Raw genomic sequence first — 14,773 nt, 5'->3', positions numbered from 1 at the left:
ACTTCCCTCCTACAAATGCAATGATTTCTTCGGCCCTCGGCCGAAGGGACTTGTCTTTTGACCAACATCTCTGGATGAAAACCCAATCACTGTCAGCGATAACAGGTTTGACCGGCCTTTTGGGTGTTCTGCCCTGTGATAGGTGGGCAATTATAGTTTCATATTTTGGGATGTAATGGTATGGGATCTTGCCCTCCAAAACCTGCAGGGAGATAAGCTGACTTAATATCGATGATCCGATACACCCGCCTGGAGCATGATCCCTCCGAAAGAATATATATCACTTGTTGTGGAAAATACCGGTGACCCATGGCCTTCGTCACCGATCCCTAAAGATTCAGGCGCCATCCAGCGTGCGCTGCCTCCGGGTTTGGTAGGTAATGATGCTTGAGTTGATCTCTCAGAAAGGAGGACGGAGAGACCAAAATCGGTGAGAAGGGCTTTGCCACTTGCGTCCACGAGAACATTGTTCTATGAAAATCCAGTTCAGTGTTCATGACGAAAAAATGCATACGTACGCCGCTCAAGTCTCCGTGGACAATCGACTTCGAATGGACTGCCCGACTCAGTGTCAGCTGACTTTCACTTCAAGGATAATGCATCAAGCATACGATATTGAAGCCCACGAGCCACGTCCCTGAGCTAAATTGACCTTAGCATGATGAATATGGTCAGATGCAGAATTGACCGAACCAGTGCAATCTTTTCGCTGGAGGAAAGAGTTTCGTGCTTCCGTTGGAGAAATCCCGTCAGAGCGCCATTTTCTAACCATGGTGAGACAAGCGCTGGGACCGAACCAGCGCCATCTGTAACCCCCCAGAGAGGAACAACATTCTCGTGCTTAAGTTTCAACCATAAGCGGATCTCTCGAAACAATCGCTGCAAAATCAACAGTCAGTTGAACGGAGAGAAAACACTTGGATACCGACATTGACGGCTTTCATGTCTGCCGCATGATCCGTCGTTCGTATGTCCTTGACTGCGACCTAAGCTGCTGTGAGTAACGTATTAAAATACGATGTCAACGACACCTACGTCAACTGAAGTTGTTGTAGAAAGTAACCCGTAGTGTGAAATTGTTCGTCGAACACTCGCATCGACGGTTGTTAGACCAAGGCTGCATTTGTGAACATTTGCAAATCCTCCACGGGCCTGGGGGGTCGCTGTTGAGGCGTATGACCGACTTTGTAAGATCAGCAGCACTGCAAACAATGAGCTCAACAGCAGCATAAACAGAGGAAGATGACTCGCCCGAAACGCTGAACTAGTAGTGAGTAGAGAACCTTCTCGATGGAAGGACGGGATTCGATCGACATTGAAAGGCAGCGTCGCACCAAATCCAGGTGCACCTCATCAATCTTCGAGTCGACAGTGAGTTGACATCGCATAAGAGAACCTGTCCAAGGACCATACCTCCACGGTCGGAAGAAAAGGTTCTGTGCCCTGTACTTTCGCCGAAAGAACTTCACTCTCTTCAGAAATCCACCAATAAGGTACCTTTCCCGACAACACCTGAAAAACGCGTCAGACACAGCGTGGGAAAGGCTGATGCGTTGCCAAACACACAAGAATCGTGATGCAGCCATAAGAGTATACGTCTTGGGATTTGGTTGGTTGTGGCGGTCCTGTCTGCTCGTCACGAACAACCGACTCTGGTGAGACGTATCTCACAGCTCCAGGGAGTTGCTCGCTCGATTTCCAATCTCCAGCGCCGTCAAGGATCACAGAGCGACTGAAGTCTGCGATGCGTATACGCCCCGCATCATCGAGAAGTACGTTGTCCTAGGAAGAATGACATGAGCGTGTTTTATAATTAGTAAGCATGCCGACGCAAGCGTACACCCGTCAGACTGCCATGCGCAATATTGTTCTTGTGCACTAAGAATTCTTCATCAATTCGACGCATGAGCAGTTATGGGCATCACTGACGATATTTGATCACGTCGGCCACCTGATACAGCTGACATTCAAGGTCAGAGCCGAATGACTTGTCGACGCCACGGGACATCAACTCACAATATCGAACTTCTGAAGTGGAGACAATGTGGAGAACTCTCGTTTCAGATAGTCGTGCAATGATCCATGCGCCATCCATGGATACACGAAGGAGGGAAGAACTCCGAAACCCGTCGTCATTCCATAGAGATCAAGGATGGTCTCGTGCTTCAACCTTTCCCGAACATTGACCTCGCGACGAATCATCTGTGAAGTAATGCATCGGTCACACTTGGTATTCACAACAAAATCGAACTGCGTGTTAGCTCACGTCGCACGTCTTGTCAATATTAATGCCATTCAGATCGCCAACATCCAAAGTCTTGACTGCAACCTGTTGGAATCATGGATTACATGGAGTTCCGTTGAAATACCAATCAACTAACCACGGTGGCGTCCGACCCATGCAACCAGTTGTATTTCAAAGTCCCGCTAATGCTGCATCTATCACTGCTATCACAGGTCGAGAGGGCTGCTTTGGGAATTTGATTCACTCGAAGTTTCGACAACAACTCCATCATCGTCTTTGAAATATTTGACTTCGACCTGAACAACTCCGCGATGTCCGAAGCCGACGGGCGGCACTCGCTGCTATTCGATAAGCATTTTTGTGCCAATTGTTTAAGGTCTTCCTCGAGCCCAGTGATTTCGCGGAAGGGTTCTTGACCCCTCAACACTGCTGCGAGAACGCGAAAATCCGAAATCAGCGAGTGATAAGGTGCATGTCCAGAACACAGCTGCGTCATATCAGTTACATACATGCGTTGGTACGGAAACATGACACACCAACATCATGATACAACCATATGAATAAACATCGGCAGCCTTGGTTGGCTTTGTTGCCCCATCCTCTAGCACATCCAACATTTCGGGGGCTGTCCACCGAATACTGCCAGGCTGACACGACTCAAATGTTGGGCAATCTAATTCTGCAAGGATCACCGAGAGACCGAAGCCCCCGATATGAAGCCTCCCGTCACTGCTGACCAGGACGTTGTACTAAATTATGAAACTGTCATTCTGGACGGATAATAGTGGCGAACGAAACATACGGGAGTTAAGTTAGCATGGACGATACCCTTGCAGTGCACTATAGGAGATTAGCCGACAGAAATACAAGAGCAGAGCGCTACTGACAATACTCGAGACCAGCTGCTACCTCCGTCAACTGACATGTTAAGTCAAAGTGCAGCCTATCTCCACGAATATAAAATCTATACCATGCTCAACTTCTTGTCTCTCGAAAGATCAACTTTCTGCTTCAGATAGTCGCCGAGTGATCCATTATCCATCCATAGAGTAACTAGTGCGGGAAGTGGGCCAAATCCTTCGGTAACACCCTCAAGAGCGAGAATGTTGTCGTGAGATAATTGCATCCAAACATAAGCCTCGCGACGAATCCTCTGCAAGCGTTTCCATCAGTGGAGTAGAACGGTGACCTACTTCATGCACCAACCTGGCCCACTTTGCGTATTAATGTTGAATCATAGCTAGAAGGGATCCTGATGGATTTTATCGCGACCTTGATTGTGATTTAGATAACGAAAATAATAAAACTCTTCAACTGTTTTGTCAACTTACTGTATAGCGGACCTCCGATTGTGTAGACATATAACATTTAAAAATATCAGCCATCCCCCCTGTGTGGAGAGGAAATGCATTGTGCTTTTGAATGGCTGCGGCGGGAATGATATTTGGTGAGGTCTTGAAGTCGACTAGGTAGATGTCATCCATTTTCTGCCCAGCTTATCGATCATTGTGCATAATGAAAAATGCACATCACTTACAACGGAGGATTGAAAGTTGTTCATCGTAATCCTTAGCGTGGCGTCAAAATGATGAATGCTCTGAGGCAAGGGACTTGCATCCCTTACATGCTCAATCGCTACGGTACTACACGAGATCAATTACCAATTAGGTTGAAGCCCCCGTCTTCGGAATTCGGGTCAAAAGATCTAGTACCCTGTTATCTACACCCTCTGTGACGGCATTCACTGGGTTCAAGACCCCAGGGCTCCCTGAGTAGTACGTAGACGTTCGCTTGAAGTTATGTGTGACGATATTGCCAGGCACCTGCTAGTACTTGTTCCTTCCCCATACCGTATCGTATCACCATTAATCACTTGTATTTTCTCGCACTAGTGTCTTAGTTTCTGTGTTACTTGACAGAATCTCTTGTATTGGTGAATGGTCACCATGTCGTTTGTATCAATATTTGTCTAGACATATGGTGTTCTGTATTTTCTTAGTACAACTGTAAGCCTTATGCATCTTTTGTGAAGAATTCTCGAGTATTGTTCAAGTGATGTGTTAACCGAGCAAGCACTTGACATGTATAAAGTAGACAAGGGTGTGTTAGCATAGGTGTGAAGGGAAAGATATAGAAGCTGAGGTCAATTAGGGTACTAACCTTGGAATACGCGCTGGTACTACTGATGAGACTGCAGGCATTCGTGACGAGATCGCCGGAGGGAGCAGGCGGTTGCGACAAGAAGATGCAGGAGGTCGAAGTGAGCAGCAGGAGACTGCGGTAGGTCGTAGCGATAGCGCCAAGTCAGTGAAGGTATGATAGGAAGTTGCAAGAAGTTGCCTTTGGAGCATGGGGGCCGTCGGGGGTGCGGGAGGGTCGCCCTAAAGTGCGGGTGACAATAATGGGAGGATACAATTATGCATTGATGGCGGCATCAGGGTCGCAGAAGGTTGTTCAGGTATGCGGGGAGCGATGGAAGGCCTCGACAGTGGCTGCTGGCAGGAAACCATGGCAGAGAAAGTATGCGAGTAGCGTTCGATATTCCAGGAGGTCTAATAGGCTGTTGATCGACGATACGCAGGGCAAGAGTCATAATAATATTTTCAACTTATACCATGACGCGTCCTTGGGGTCCAGGCTGGTCCCGGGTTAAAGAAGACTGGCTGAAGATCCGAGTAACCTAGGGTACTGTTAGCGTATGTAAGTATAGCCCGCGCGGCCTGTTTACGGCTCACACTAGCCCGGATCCGAAGAACACATTGCATGACATTTGCTACACATATAAGGACGCATGCTGCAAAGACGCTCGTTAGCACTCACTGCCTTGCCCTGACTTTAGCACCCGTCATCATTTTGGATGTCGCGCTAAGGAATCTTCACAATGTGCAACTCTCGATTCTTCGTCGTAAGTCGATGTTGAAGCTTGCCATTTGCAATTATGTATAATGATTGATCAACTTGTACCCTTGAAAGGTCACTGGTGTTCACTACACAGTCGAAGCAAAATTATTTATTGAAATTCCCACGGAAGCCATTCAAAAGGACACTGCGATTAAAACAGCGCGCAGTGAAATCTGGAGATGTTTTGTGAAATCGTCTGAACAATCTGAGAACTCATGTGTAAGTTTGTGATGAACAAGCGGCGGCCGATGAGCTCCAATGATTAATATTGTTATTTATCAAGGTCGCAGTCAAATCCATCACCTTCAACCGTAAGCCGAGTGCAGATGAAGTAGAAGAAGCGAAAAAGGTTCGGGCATGAAGCGGTCACAATCACATTCCACTCGCTGATAGCTTTACTCTTCCTAGATCATTCTTCACCGGGCCTCCATCTGGATTGAATTGTATCACGACAACATTCTCCGTCTCGAGGGTATTATCAGCGATGGAGGATTTGGCCTACTTCCTGCGTTAGTTTCTCCATGGATGGAAAATGGGTCACTCGACAACTACCTGGATGTACGGCAACCAGACCTTGACAAGAAATTATTTGTGGTAGGCTTGTTATTATACCTATAGAGACAGGATAGACCTTGACTTGACATGTCAGCTAAGGGAGATAGCAGTTGGTCTTCAATACTGTGAGTGGCACGTGGCTTTTGCACTTCGGTCGATTGATCTCCTGTAGTGCACAGCAAGGATATCTACAGTGACCTAACCCCTGTGGGTTGATTTCGCCGCCATAGTGCTCCGTGCAGGAATGACGATTCCATATTTAGGCCGACATCCTGGTCGACGGTGATGGGAAGCCTTATCTTCGGGGCTTTAGCGTCTGGATGGTCATTGCAGGATCAGAGGCCACTACATTTCAATCTGAATGCCGGGACAGATACCGGTGGATGGCGCCCGAGAAGTTTGGTATTCAAGACGAAGAGGGGGGGGAGCAGCTAACCAAGACTGCCGAAGTATACTCATATGGTTGTATTATGATTATGGTGTGTGATGTTTTTGTCCGATGCCGTGTCCGTTGCTCATAGCATGTAGCTATTTTCTGGGCACAGACCGTATCATAGCAAACAGGACTCCAATGACATCATCCTAGCAGGGCTCGACAGAAAAGAACCTTTCGAGCAATTCGGTGGTCTAGACGATGACCCTAAGCTCAAGGAGCTCGCACAACAATGCTTGTTGAGGAGTGGCGAACGCCCGCCATTGTCTCGCATTATAGATTTACTCACGCGCAGGATAAATGTCTCAAATGCGATGAATCTGTTGTTGTTGGAACTCCAGGTGAATCAAATCCCAAAAGCAGCCCTCTCGACCTATGACAGCGATGGTCGGGGGCAGCATCAGTGGGACTTTGAGATACAACTGGTTGCATGGGTCGGACGCCACCGTGGTTAGTTGATTGGTATTTCAACGGAACTCCATGTAATCCATGATTCCAACAGGTTGCAGTCAAGACTTTGGATGTTGGCGATCTGAATGACATTAATATTGACAAGACGTGCGACGTGAGCTAACACGCAGTTCGATTTTGTTGTGAATACCAAGTGTGACCGATGCATTACTTCACAGATGATTCGTCGCGAGGTCAATGTTCGGGAAAGGTTGAAGCACGAGACCATCCTTGATCTCTATGGAATGACGACGGGTTTCGGAGTTCTTCCCTCCTTCGTGTATCCATGGATGGCGCATGGATCATTGCACGACTATCTGAAACGAGAGTTCTCCACATTGTCTCCACTTCAGAAGTTCGATATTGTGAGTTGATGTCCCATGGCGTCGACAAGTCATTCAGCTCTGACCTTGAATGTCAGCTGTATCAGGTGGCCGACGGGATCAAATATTGTCAGTGATGCCCGTAACTGTTCATGCGTCAAATTGATGAAGAATTCTTAGTGCACAAGAACAATATTGCACATGGCAATTTGACGGGTGTACGCTTCCGTCTGCATGCTTACTAAATATAACACACTCATCTCGTTCTTCCTAGGACAACGTGCTTCTGGATGATGCGGCGCGTGTACGCATTGCAGACTTCAGTCGCTCCGTGATTCTTGGCGACACTGGAGTTTTGAAATCGAGCAAACAACTCCCTGGAGCTGCGAGATACGTCTCACCAGAGTCGGTTGTTCGTGACGAGCAGACAGGACCGCCACAACCAACCAAATCCCAAGACGTATACTCTTATGGCTGCATCACAATTCTTGTGTGTTTGGCAACGCATCAGCCTTTCCCGGACTGTCTAACGCATTTTTGCAGGTATTGTCAGGAAAGGTACCTTATTGGTGGATTTCTGAAGAGAGTGAAGTCCTTTCGGAAAAAGTGAAGGGCACAGAACCGTTTCTTACAAGCGTGGAGGTATTATCCTTGCACGGGTTCTCTTATGCGGTCTCAACTCACTTTTGACTCCAAGATTGATCGGGTGCACCTGGATTTGGTGCGACGCTGCCTTTCAATGTTGATCGAATCCCGTCCTTGCATAGAGAAGGTTCTCTGCTCAGTCTTAGTCCAGCGTTCCGGGCGAGTCATCTTCCTCTGTCTATGCTACTGTTGAACTCATCGTTTGCAGCGCTCTTGATCTGACGAGCTTGGTCCAACGGCTCAACGAGGCGCACCAGGCCTCTGGAGGATTTTCAAATGTTCACATGTGCACCCTCCATGCTTCGATGTCGAATGCAGTTCATGTAGGTACCTTGCAAGCCATGTTCTGTTATGTCGCTCATGACAGTTTGCAAAGGTCGCAGTCAAGGAGATGAGGCTGGGAGTTGATGCGAACATGTCGACGATCATCAACGTCGGTAGCCAAGTGTTCTGTTTTCGTTCCATCTGACTATTGATCTATCAGCGATTGTTCCGAGAGATTAAGATATGGATGCGACTTGAACACGAGAACATTGTTCCTTTTTTGGGAGTTACAGAAGGCTTTGGCTCACTCCCAGCGCTTGTCTCCCCATGGTTTAAAAATGGCGTTCTGACGGAATACCTTCAACGCGAGCACGAGACACTGTCTTACAGCCAAAAATTTGCACTGGTTCGGTCACTTTTCATCCCACTGACCTCCCATGCTAAAGTCGCTTTAGCTCAGGGATGTAGCTCGTGGGCTTCAATATCGTACGCTCAATATTTTATCGTGGGGTCAATCAACTCATAATGGACAGTCCACTCGCAGTCAACCATTCACGGAGACCCGACCGGTGTGGGTATGCATTTATGACATTTTCGAATGCTCCACTGAGGCTTCGTAGAATAATATTCTCGTTGACCAAAACGGAAAAGCAAGCCTCACCGATTTTGGTCTCTCCTCATTCCTTCCTGGTCCAACAAGTGAAGCATTACCATTATTTCCCACCAATCCTACGGGTGTTATGGCCTACCTAGCTCCTGAATACTTGGTATCTGACGACGACGGCAACCCACCATTGGTACGTTCCACAGCAAGCGATGTGTACGCTTTCGGGGGAATAATGCTCCTGGTGTGTGGATTGGATCATCAATACTGAGTTGGCTCATCTCCCAGCAGACCTTGGAGGGCAGGGACCCATACCACTACATCAAAAACCAAATAACTATAATGATGCAAAGGATGAAAGGAATCACGCCCAAGAGGCCCTCTAAATCTGTCATAGGCGATGCTGAATGGGATTTCATCCAGAGGTGTTGGTTGAAAGACATGGATGGACGGCCGTTGGACTCAGAAATCCTCACATTTGTAGAAAGACGGGCTGGCTAGTCATTTAATACTAATTCCAACGCATGTAGGTAGGGCTTTGACAAGCCGCGTTATAGTCGCAGACGACATTATATTACACATCCCACCGGTATCGTGCAGGATCAAACTACCGGTTTTCATGGTGAATTGTCAACGGGTAATCATGAAGGAGGACAAATCTGTTCGGAGTTAGACCTAGTATCCAACCTGCTGGTGAACAGTCCACATATATTCTACTATTGGTCTTCTTCCCGACGTGTTGGATGAGCAGCGAGTAAGAAAGCCTGCCAAGCTCCGAGTGGCGAAAAGGTTCAAATTGTGGCCTATAGATCGAGTAACAGCAAGACGTGCACTCGGGATAAAAGCATCCTGCCGTGAAGAGTTATCCACAGATGGCACCGCAATCGAAACTGCGGTGTGGTTGCAGTGGGACTCCCAACAAGCGTGCTACACATGCGTGTGGGAGAAGGAGAACTGGAGCGGGAAGAGCATGGAGCACGATGGTCGGAGAGCGCAGAGATAATTGTAACTATACCACTATTCGACCGCAGCGAGCTCAGTGTGCTGTCAACAAATTTAAGCGCTTCTTCGGCAGAGCGATCGATGGGAACGATAAGACAACAAGTTATAAAATTCCGTTAATCGATCGGTGACACAATCGTCATCTGAACAAAGATGCGTTTCCTCCTTAAAGATCACTTTACGCAAGATTGCGACTTCACGAGCAGGAATCTTTCCCATCAAAACCTGGGGCGAGTCAGTGAGTTGCAATAGCAAGCGAGAACGGCTTACTTGAAGTATGACGCTACCGAAGGAGTAGGTATCGCTCTGAGTGGAAATTGCAAAAGCTGCCAGTGATTCTTTCCCAGAAAGAATTTCAGGAGCTGTCCACCTCACTGCTCCTGGACGACAGCTCATCACCGCGAGGTGCGACATACTAGCCAGCTTCGTTTGATCCTACCATAAGAGGACCACCTTCACGAAAGACCTGAACGAGTGGCATAACTCTCTTGTTGCGCTCCACACCTCGAAGCGAGGTTTGTCAAAAGGAAAAATACTGAATAATGTTTCTATTCGGGATTTGATCATCGTCAAAGTGAAGATCGGAGGGTCCATGTTCTGTGACACATGTCTGTAGCAGCAACGGCCATTACATCACTAGGACAGGTGGAGAAGGTAAAAGGGTTGTAAATAGCAAGCATCGAATGCAGACACATGACTCACCGATGTACTGAAATCTCTCCAAGCACTATCATTGATGTTTGAAGTCAGCAGTGATCTCATTCACGCTGAAGAAATGAGCCTTGCGACGCTGGAGCTCCGGAGTCCGCGCACATCCTTTCCAATTCCCCCATCCATGCTTCGCCTGGAAAGCCTCCGATTTCCGCGAGTATGGTTCGAATACCTCGCTCGCTATAGAATGCAAATACCCCTGCCTCTTCATCAGCTCAAAGAGGGCAGGTTTCTTCTGGACCGATGCTTTTCACCCAGGTGCGTCGCGTCACTGGACGTAGCCTCTAGAGTCATACTTGAGTAAGAAAACGTGTCCGTAAGTTTGGCCTAACTAGAGCACTAGGCTCATCCTTCGTTAATGTTTCTTGCTGAAGATGTAACTGAGGGTGCTCAGGAATCGGTTGTTGAAGACTCTGATGAGGACGACACGAAGTCATTTATTTCTGATGATCGGATGAGTTGGGAGTCTAGGTTGCCGGACGAGCAGGACGAGCGAGAAGGGGAACGGGATGGACGGATGAAGAACTGAAAGAACGGGAGGGGTTGGAAGAATGGAAGGAAGAGCGGGAGAAACGGCAAGAAGAACAGAAGGAAGACTCGGAGCTCGTCTAGTTGACAATATATTGATGGTCCAGATTCTGGACGTGCATGATGGCAAGCTTGTGCGGGACCTGAAATTTCTGAAATCCGACCCCGGTCGATGATATGAAGACAAAGGCGCAGTACTTGTGGGGGTGAAACGTCAGATTTAATATTGAAGCAATGATTGGTGTTTCGTCAATATAACTACGCGTACCTCTCGATCACGAATAGTATTCAATTCGCGCAACCTCAGTATTCGGTGAGTGAACGTATGGTCAAGCATAATGCATCCTCTTTGTGGCGCAGAACTATAGTGCTGCTCAATTCTAAAATGTCGTTGTCAATGTCGACTTGACCTTACGGCCAACCTCTCGTAAATTACTCACGCGGACCTAAACCTTTCCTTATTTGGCCACCTCCGTGTCGGTTAGACCTTCGCATGGGAGACGTTCTACTACACCTTGTCGCAGAGTATCCTCGTTCTAATCCTCGCTGTTAGAGACTTAGAGCCCAACCTGAAGTTAGCTACCTAAACCTTTCCATGCAGTAGTAATAGTAGTAGTATTCCTAAACCTTTTCATATTTATTGCTAAATGTCCTCCTAAACCTTTTATTCATAATACTTGTAGTCTACTAGGTATCTGTTCTGCTCGGGCAAATTTTGTCGAGTTTAATCTGGTTTACACCAGGGTAATTGGACGAGCGCTCCATAGCAGGCTCGTTTCCCCCGGGTCTTCCCGTGGTTTGCCCTTGGTATGGGACTTTCCCTTGGCCACATTCTGGCCGATGCTCCGTGCATCTTCGGCATGTCGATCGTGTCTCACTCACCTCCTTTAGTGGAGCTCTTACAGCCTATGTCTAGCGAGGCCGAGTGACATGGGGGTTTTTACCTCTTCTCACTCGTATTATTCGTCTTGCTAGGTACGCTGTTTAGTTTGTATTTTTTCTCTCTCTTCTCACTCGTATTATTCGTGTCAATAGCAATTTTGCGCACTTTCTAATACATCGAACACTTGTTCTCATGTCTGAAAATGCAGGAAACTCCCATATGATTTCTTCCAACCCCTCTTCCGAATCCCAGGCAGAGTTTGATCCAGACTCTGTCGCCCAGTGTACTAAGTTCATCGAGGATTTCGGAAACAGCCTCATTTCGAAGGGAGACGCCTTGCTTGAAATACAGCGCGTCCTCCTTGATGCAATCAACGAATCGGAAACACTTACCCAACGAGACTTTAAACCTGGCTTTAATCACTTCCTTGAACTCCTCGACTACACGTCCAAAGAGTCTAATCCCCACCGTGATTCCTCACGAGTTGCGAATGATCCACCCAGAACGCAGTCGAAACAACCTGAGGGAGAGTCAGACAAGTCCACATCTCGGAAAGAGAGTGAGCTGCGAAGGAAATTGCACAGACGAGTACCCGAAGAAGAGGATGAGAGTGATGACTCTGGGGAAGAATACGAGAACGTTTGCGCAGAAAGAGACGCAAACTCACTGCAGAACGAGCCGGATTCTATCCTTGGCTTGACCCAGATCAATTTAGATTCGTCTCTAGTCAGCGTGCCGAAGAGCTCACCTTGGAATGTTATGAGGAATGGTCCGAAGACACCAAATATTACCGAGGCCAGGTTACTGCAACCCCCGGATGCCCCAGCTTCCCTTTATCGCAATGGACACTCCTCCTCGAAGGGAGAGCGCCTGACCTCGAAAAAGTGTTATCAGGGCATTACTCCACATCTATTGATCCCAAGCAAACCCAAACTCTCGGCAAAGGATTCGAAATCACCCTTTCCCAGCCAACTGCTACTCATAAGGTCAGAACATATGGCGACTGGAGTATCGCGACAGACCTCTGGATTGAGGCCCTCTCCTTCATCATGCCTTGGAAGGAACGTGAGCTTCGGGGATACAAGCGTTACATCTCCGGCTTCTTCGTCGATGTCCATTACGCCCTCCATTCACGAATTCTCGACTTCGACAAGGCATGTCGACTTAAAATTGAGGGCCAAAAATACATTCGCTTTGATGCCATCTCAAAGTTCCGGCGACTCGAAGTCTCACATCTATCCTCGCTCGGAATGGTCGCCTACGCAGAGTTGCATCAACTCAGCTCTTCCGGCAGGGATAAGTTTAATGCCAAAGGAGCAGGAGGTGGTAAGAAAGGACGAAGTGAAACTTCTGGCCGAGGGGGAGGCGTGCTACAACTGGAACCGAGGAATCTGTGATAAGTCCGCTTCCGACTGTTCCAGGTTCCATGTCTGCAGCAAGTGTCATGCAGGACATAAACGAGCCGACTGTCCATTGGCGAAGGAAACTAAATGAGACCATAGCGCAGGGTCAAAGGTTTAGGAGAAGGATGGTATGGGGGAACGAAGCAAAGTCCCTCAGTGGAATGGTTATTTGGACTGAGACTGCTGAGCCTCTCCCGCGTCCTCCTCCATCTGAATACGATAATCTCACAGCGCTTTCTACTATTGAGAAGTACCCTCATCTTTTCAAGGTCTCTACTCCCATAAATGTCGACAGATTCGAAACCCTTCTTACCCTCGCCCATCATCCTAATCTCCCATTTGTTCGCTCAGTATGCCAAGGCCTTCATGAAGGATTCTGGCCCTGGGCGGATACTCATGCTGGAGTATATCCCACTACGTGGGAGATCCCATCTCCAACTCCATCAACCATCGCCCAATGCGACTTCATTCGGAGTCAGATTTCAAAGGAGGAGTCCGTTGGAAGGTACTCACCTAATTTCGGTCCCCAACTTCTGCCTGGCATGTATAGCATGCCCATTCATGCGGTTCCTAAAGAAGGTGGCAAGTATCGCCTTGTCACTAATCATAGTGCTGGGGATTTCTCCCTTAACTCCATGATTACTAAGGACGACATTGCTGGGGTGACCTTGGACAATGTCCAGGACCTCGGTGATGCAATCCGAGAATTTCGACATCATCATCCACTCGAGAAACTAATAGTTTGGAAGGCTGACGTCTCTGAGGCGTATCGCCACATGCCTATGCATCCTCTCTGGCAAATCAAACAAGTTGTTACCTTCGAAGGAGAAAGACGTGTTGATAGAGCTAATGTGTTCGGAGGACGAGCTTCGCAGCGTATCTTTCACGCCTTCATGTCCCTCGTCATCTGGCTTGCGGTATTCGTCTGGCTCATTCAAGCGTTTATATACGTCGACGATTCTTTCTCTTTCGCCAAGGCCAGTGATATGTCTTACTATGTGAAGTATCGAAAGATGCTTCCTACCCCCATGGTTTCCCTTCTCCTCTTGTGGGATGAACTGGGCATCCCGCATGAAGAACGGAAACAGGTATATGGTTCACCACTACCGGTCATAGGCTTTGAGGTGGATCCTAACTTGATGAAGATATCTCTCAAGGACGAATCGAAGAAGGGACTAGTTCGAGAACTCAAGTCTTTCGCCAGGTATAGTCAGAGGAGGTCGTTACGAGAGTTTGAGCATATCGCGGGCACTCTCAACTGGGCTCTTAACATATGTCCTCTTCTTCGCCCTGGTCTTTCAGCAGTCTACGCCAAGACTAAGGGTAAGACCAACGCAAAAGGAATGATTTGGATCAATCATGCTGTCGTCGAAGAGCTTCAGTGGGCGGCTTTTCATCTTAATCGATCTGACGGCATCTACCTTTTCAAATCCGTTTCTTGGCAGTCCTTCCCTCCTCAATCGGATATCCTTGAAGTCTACTGTGATGCGTCGGGGTCGGGTATGGGTTTCTGGTATCTATCTCTCAACCTCGCATTTCAGTCTAACCTGCCGGAACATCCTCCCGTGGCAGATATCTTTTTCTCTGAAGCTCTTTGCGTAGCTTCTGGTATACACGATGGCATCACTCGGTTGCCGGTCAACGGAAAACTGGCAGTTTATACTGACAGTTTGAATACCGTTTATATGTTCAACACCTTATCCGCCGGACCCGGGTATAATCGTCTTCTTATGGACGTTGTCGAAACCATCCTTGCCTTCGACATCGACTTTCGTGTGTTTCATATTGCGGGAGAGGATAATGTAGTGGCAGATCATCTATCACGT

At 47.8% G+C, this 14,773-nt stretch overlaps 4 protein-coding genes across 4 annotated transcripts; 2 read left to right on the top strand and 2 right to left on the bottom strand.

The window, feature by feature from the left end:
* Positions 1-61: 61 nt before the first annotated feature.
* DFJ58DRAFT_852484 (kinase-like domain-containing protein) lies at positions 62-3,879 on the bottom strand. The gene is made up of 22 exons (XM_041393830.1): positions 3,783-3,879; positions 3,577-3,732; positions 3,452-3,517; positions 3,216-3,398; positions 3,133-3,163; positions 3,048-3,085; positions 2,782-2,994; positions 2,382-2,732; positions 2,267-2,329; positions 2,017-2,202; positions 1,930-1,960; positions 1,841-1,878; positions 1,567-1,782; positions 1,414-1,512; positions 1,335-1,358; positions 1,211-1,264; positions 1,036-1,152; positions 930-986; positions 694-879; positions 612-642; positions 519-556; positions 62-471 (listed from the first exon to the last, which is right to left on the bottom strand). The coding sequence occupies exons 1-22, from the start codon at positions 3,804-3,806 to the stop codon at positions 223-225; spliced, it is 2,451 nt and encodes an 816-aa protein (XP_041248990.1). The 5' UTR covers positions 3,807-3,879; the 3' UTR covers positions 62-222.
* Positions 3,880-5,023: 1,144 nt separating this feature from the next.
* DFJ58DRAFT_21774 (uncharacterized protein) lies at positions 5,024-6,238 on the top strand. Its single transcript, XM_041379295.1, has 7 exons — positions 5,024-5,150; positions 5,219-5,365; positions 5,430-5,495; positions 5,555-5,740; positions 5,796-5,826; positions 5,874-6,180; positions 6,230-6,238. The coding sequence occupies exons 1-6, from the start codon at positions 5,127-5,129 to the stop codon at positions 5,915-5,917; spliced, it is 498 nt and encodes a 165-aa protein (XP_041248989.1). The 5' UTR covers positions 5,024-5,126; the 3' UTR covers positions 5,918-6,180; positions 6,230-6,238.
* DFJ58DRAFT_764173 (kinase-like domain-containing protein) lies at positions 6,022-9,031 on the top strand (the record flags this gene model as incomplete). The annotated part of the gene is made up of 17 exons (XM_041388666.1): positions 6,022-6,180; positions 6,230-6,475; positions 6,498-6,584; positions 6,637-6,699; positions 6,764-6,949; positions 7,006-7,036; positions 7,088-7,125; positions 7,182-7,397; positions 7,451-7,549; positions 7,605-7,711; positions 7,761-7,875; positions 7,929-7,985; positions 8,037-8,222; positions 8,272-8,302; positions 8,350-8,387; positions 8,437-8,664; positions 8,712-9,031. The coding sequence occupies 17 exons, from the start codon at positions 6,022-6,024 to the stop codon at positions 8,919-8,921; spliced, it is 2,097 nt and encodes a 698-aa protein (XP_041248988.1). The 3' UTR covers positions 8,922-9,031.
* Positions 9,032-9,435: 404 nt separating this feature from the next.
* On the bottom strand, positions 9,436-9,975 carry DFJ58DRAFT_21716 (uncharacterized protein). The gene is made up of 2 exons (XM_041379294.1): positions 9,693-9,975; positions 9,436-9,647 (listed from the first exon to the last, which is right to left on the bottom strand). The coding sequence occupies exons 1-2, from the start codon at positions 9,834-9,836 to the stop codon at positions 9,477-9,479; spliced, it is 315 nt and encodes a 104-aa protein (XP_041248987.1). The 5' UTR covers positions 9,837-9,975; the 3' UTR covers positions 9,436-9,476.
* Positions 9,976-14,773: the final 4,798 nt, after the last annotated feature.

This window comes from Suillus subalutaceus (assembly GCF_016647625.1).
Source record: "Suillus subalutaceus strain FC151 chromosome Unknown DFJ58scaffold_10, whole genome shotgun sequence".
Taxonomy (NCBI): Eukaryota; Fungi; Basidiomycota; class Agaricomycetes; order Boletales; family Suillaceae; genus Suillus; species Suillus subalutaceus.
Note: the sequence above shows the minus strand (reverse complement) of the source record. Positions and strands in the feature narration are given on the sequence as shown.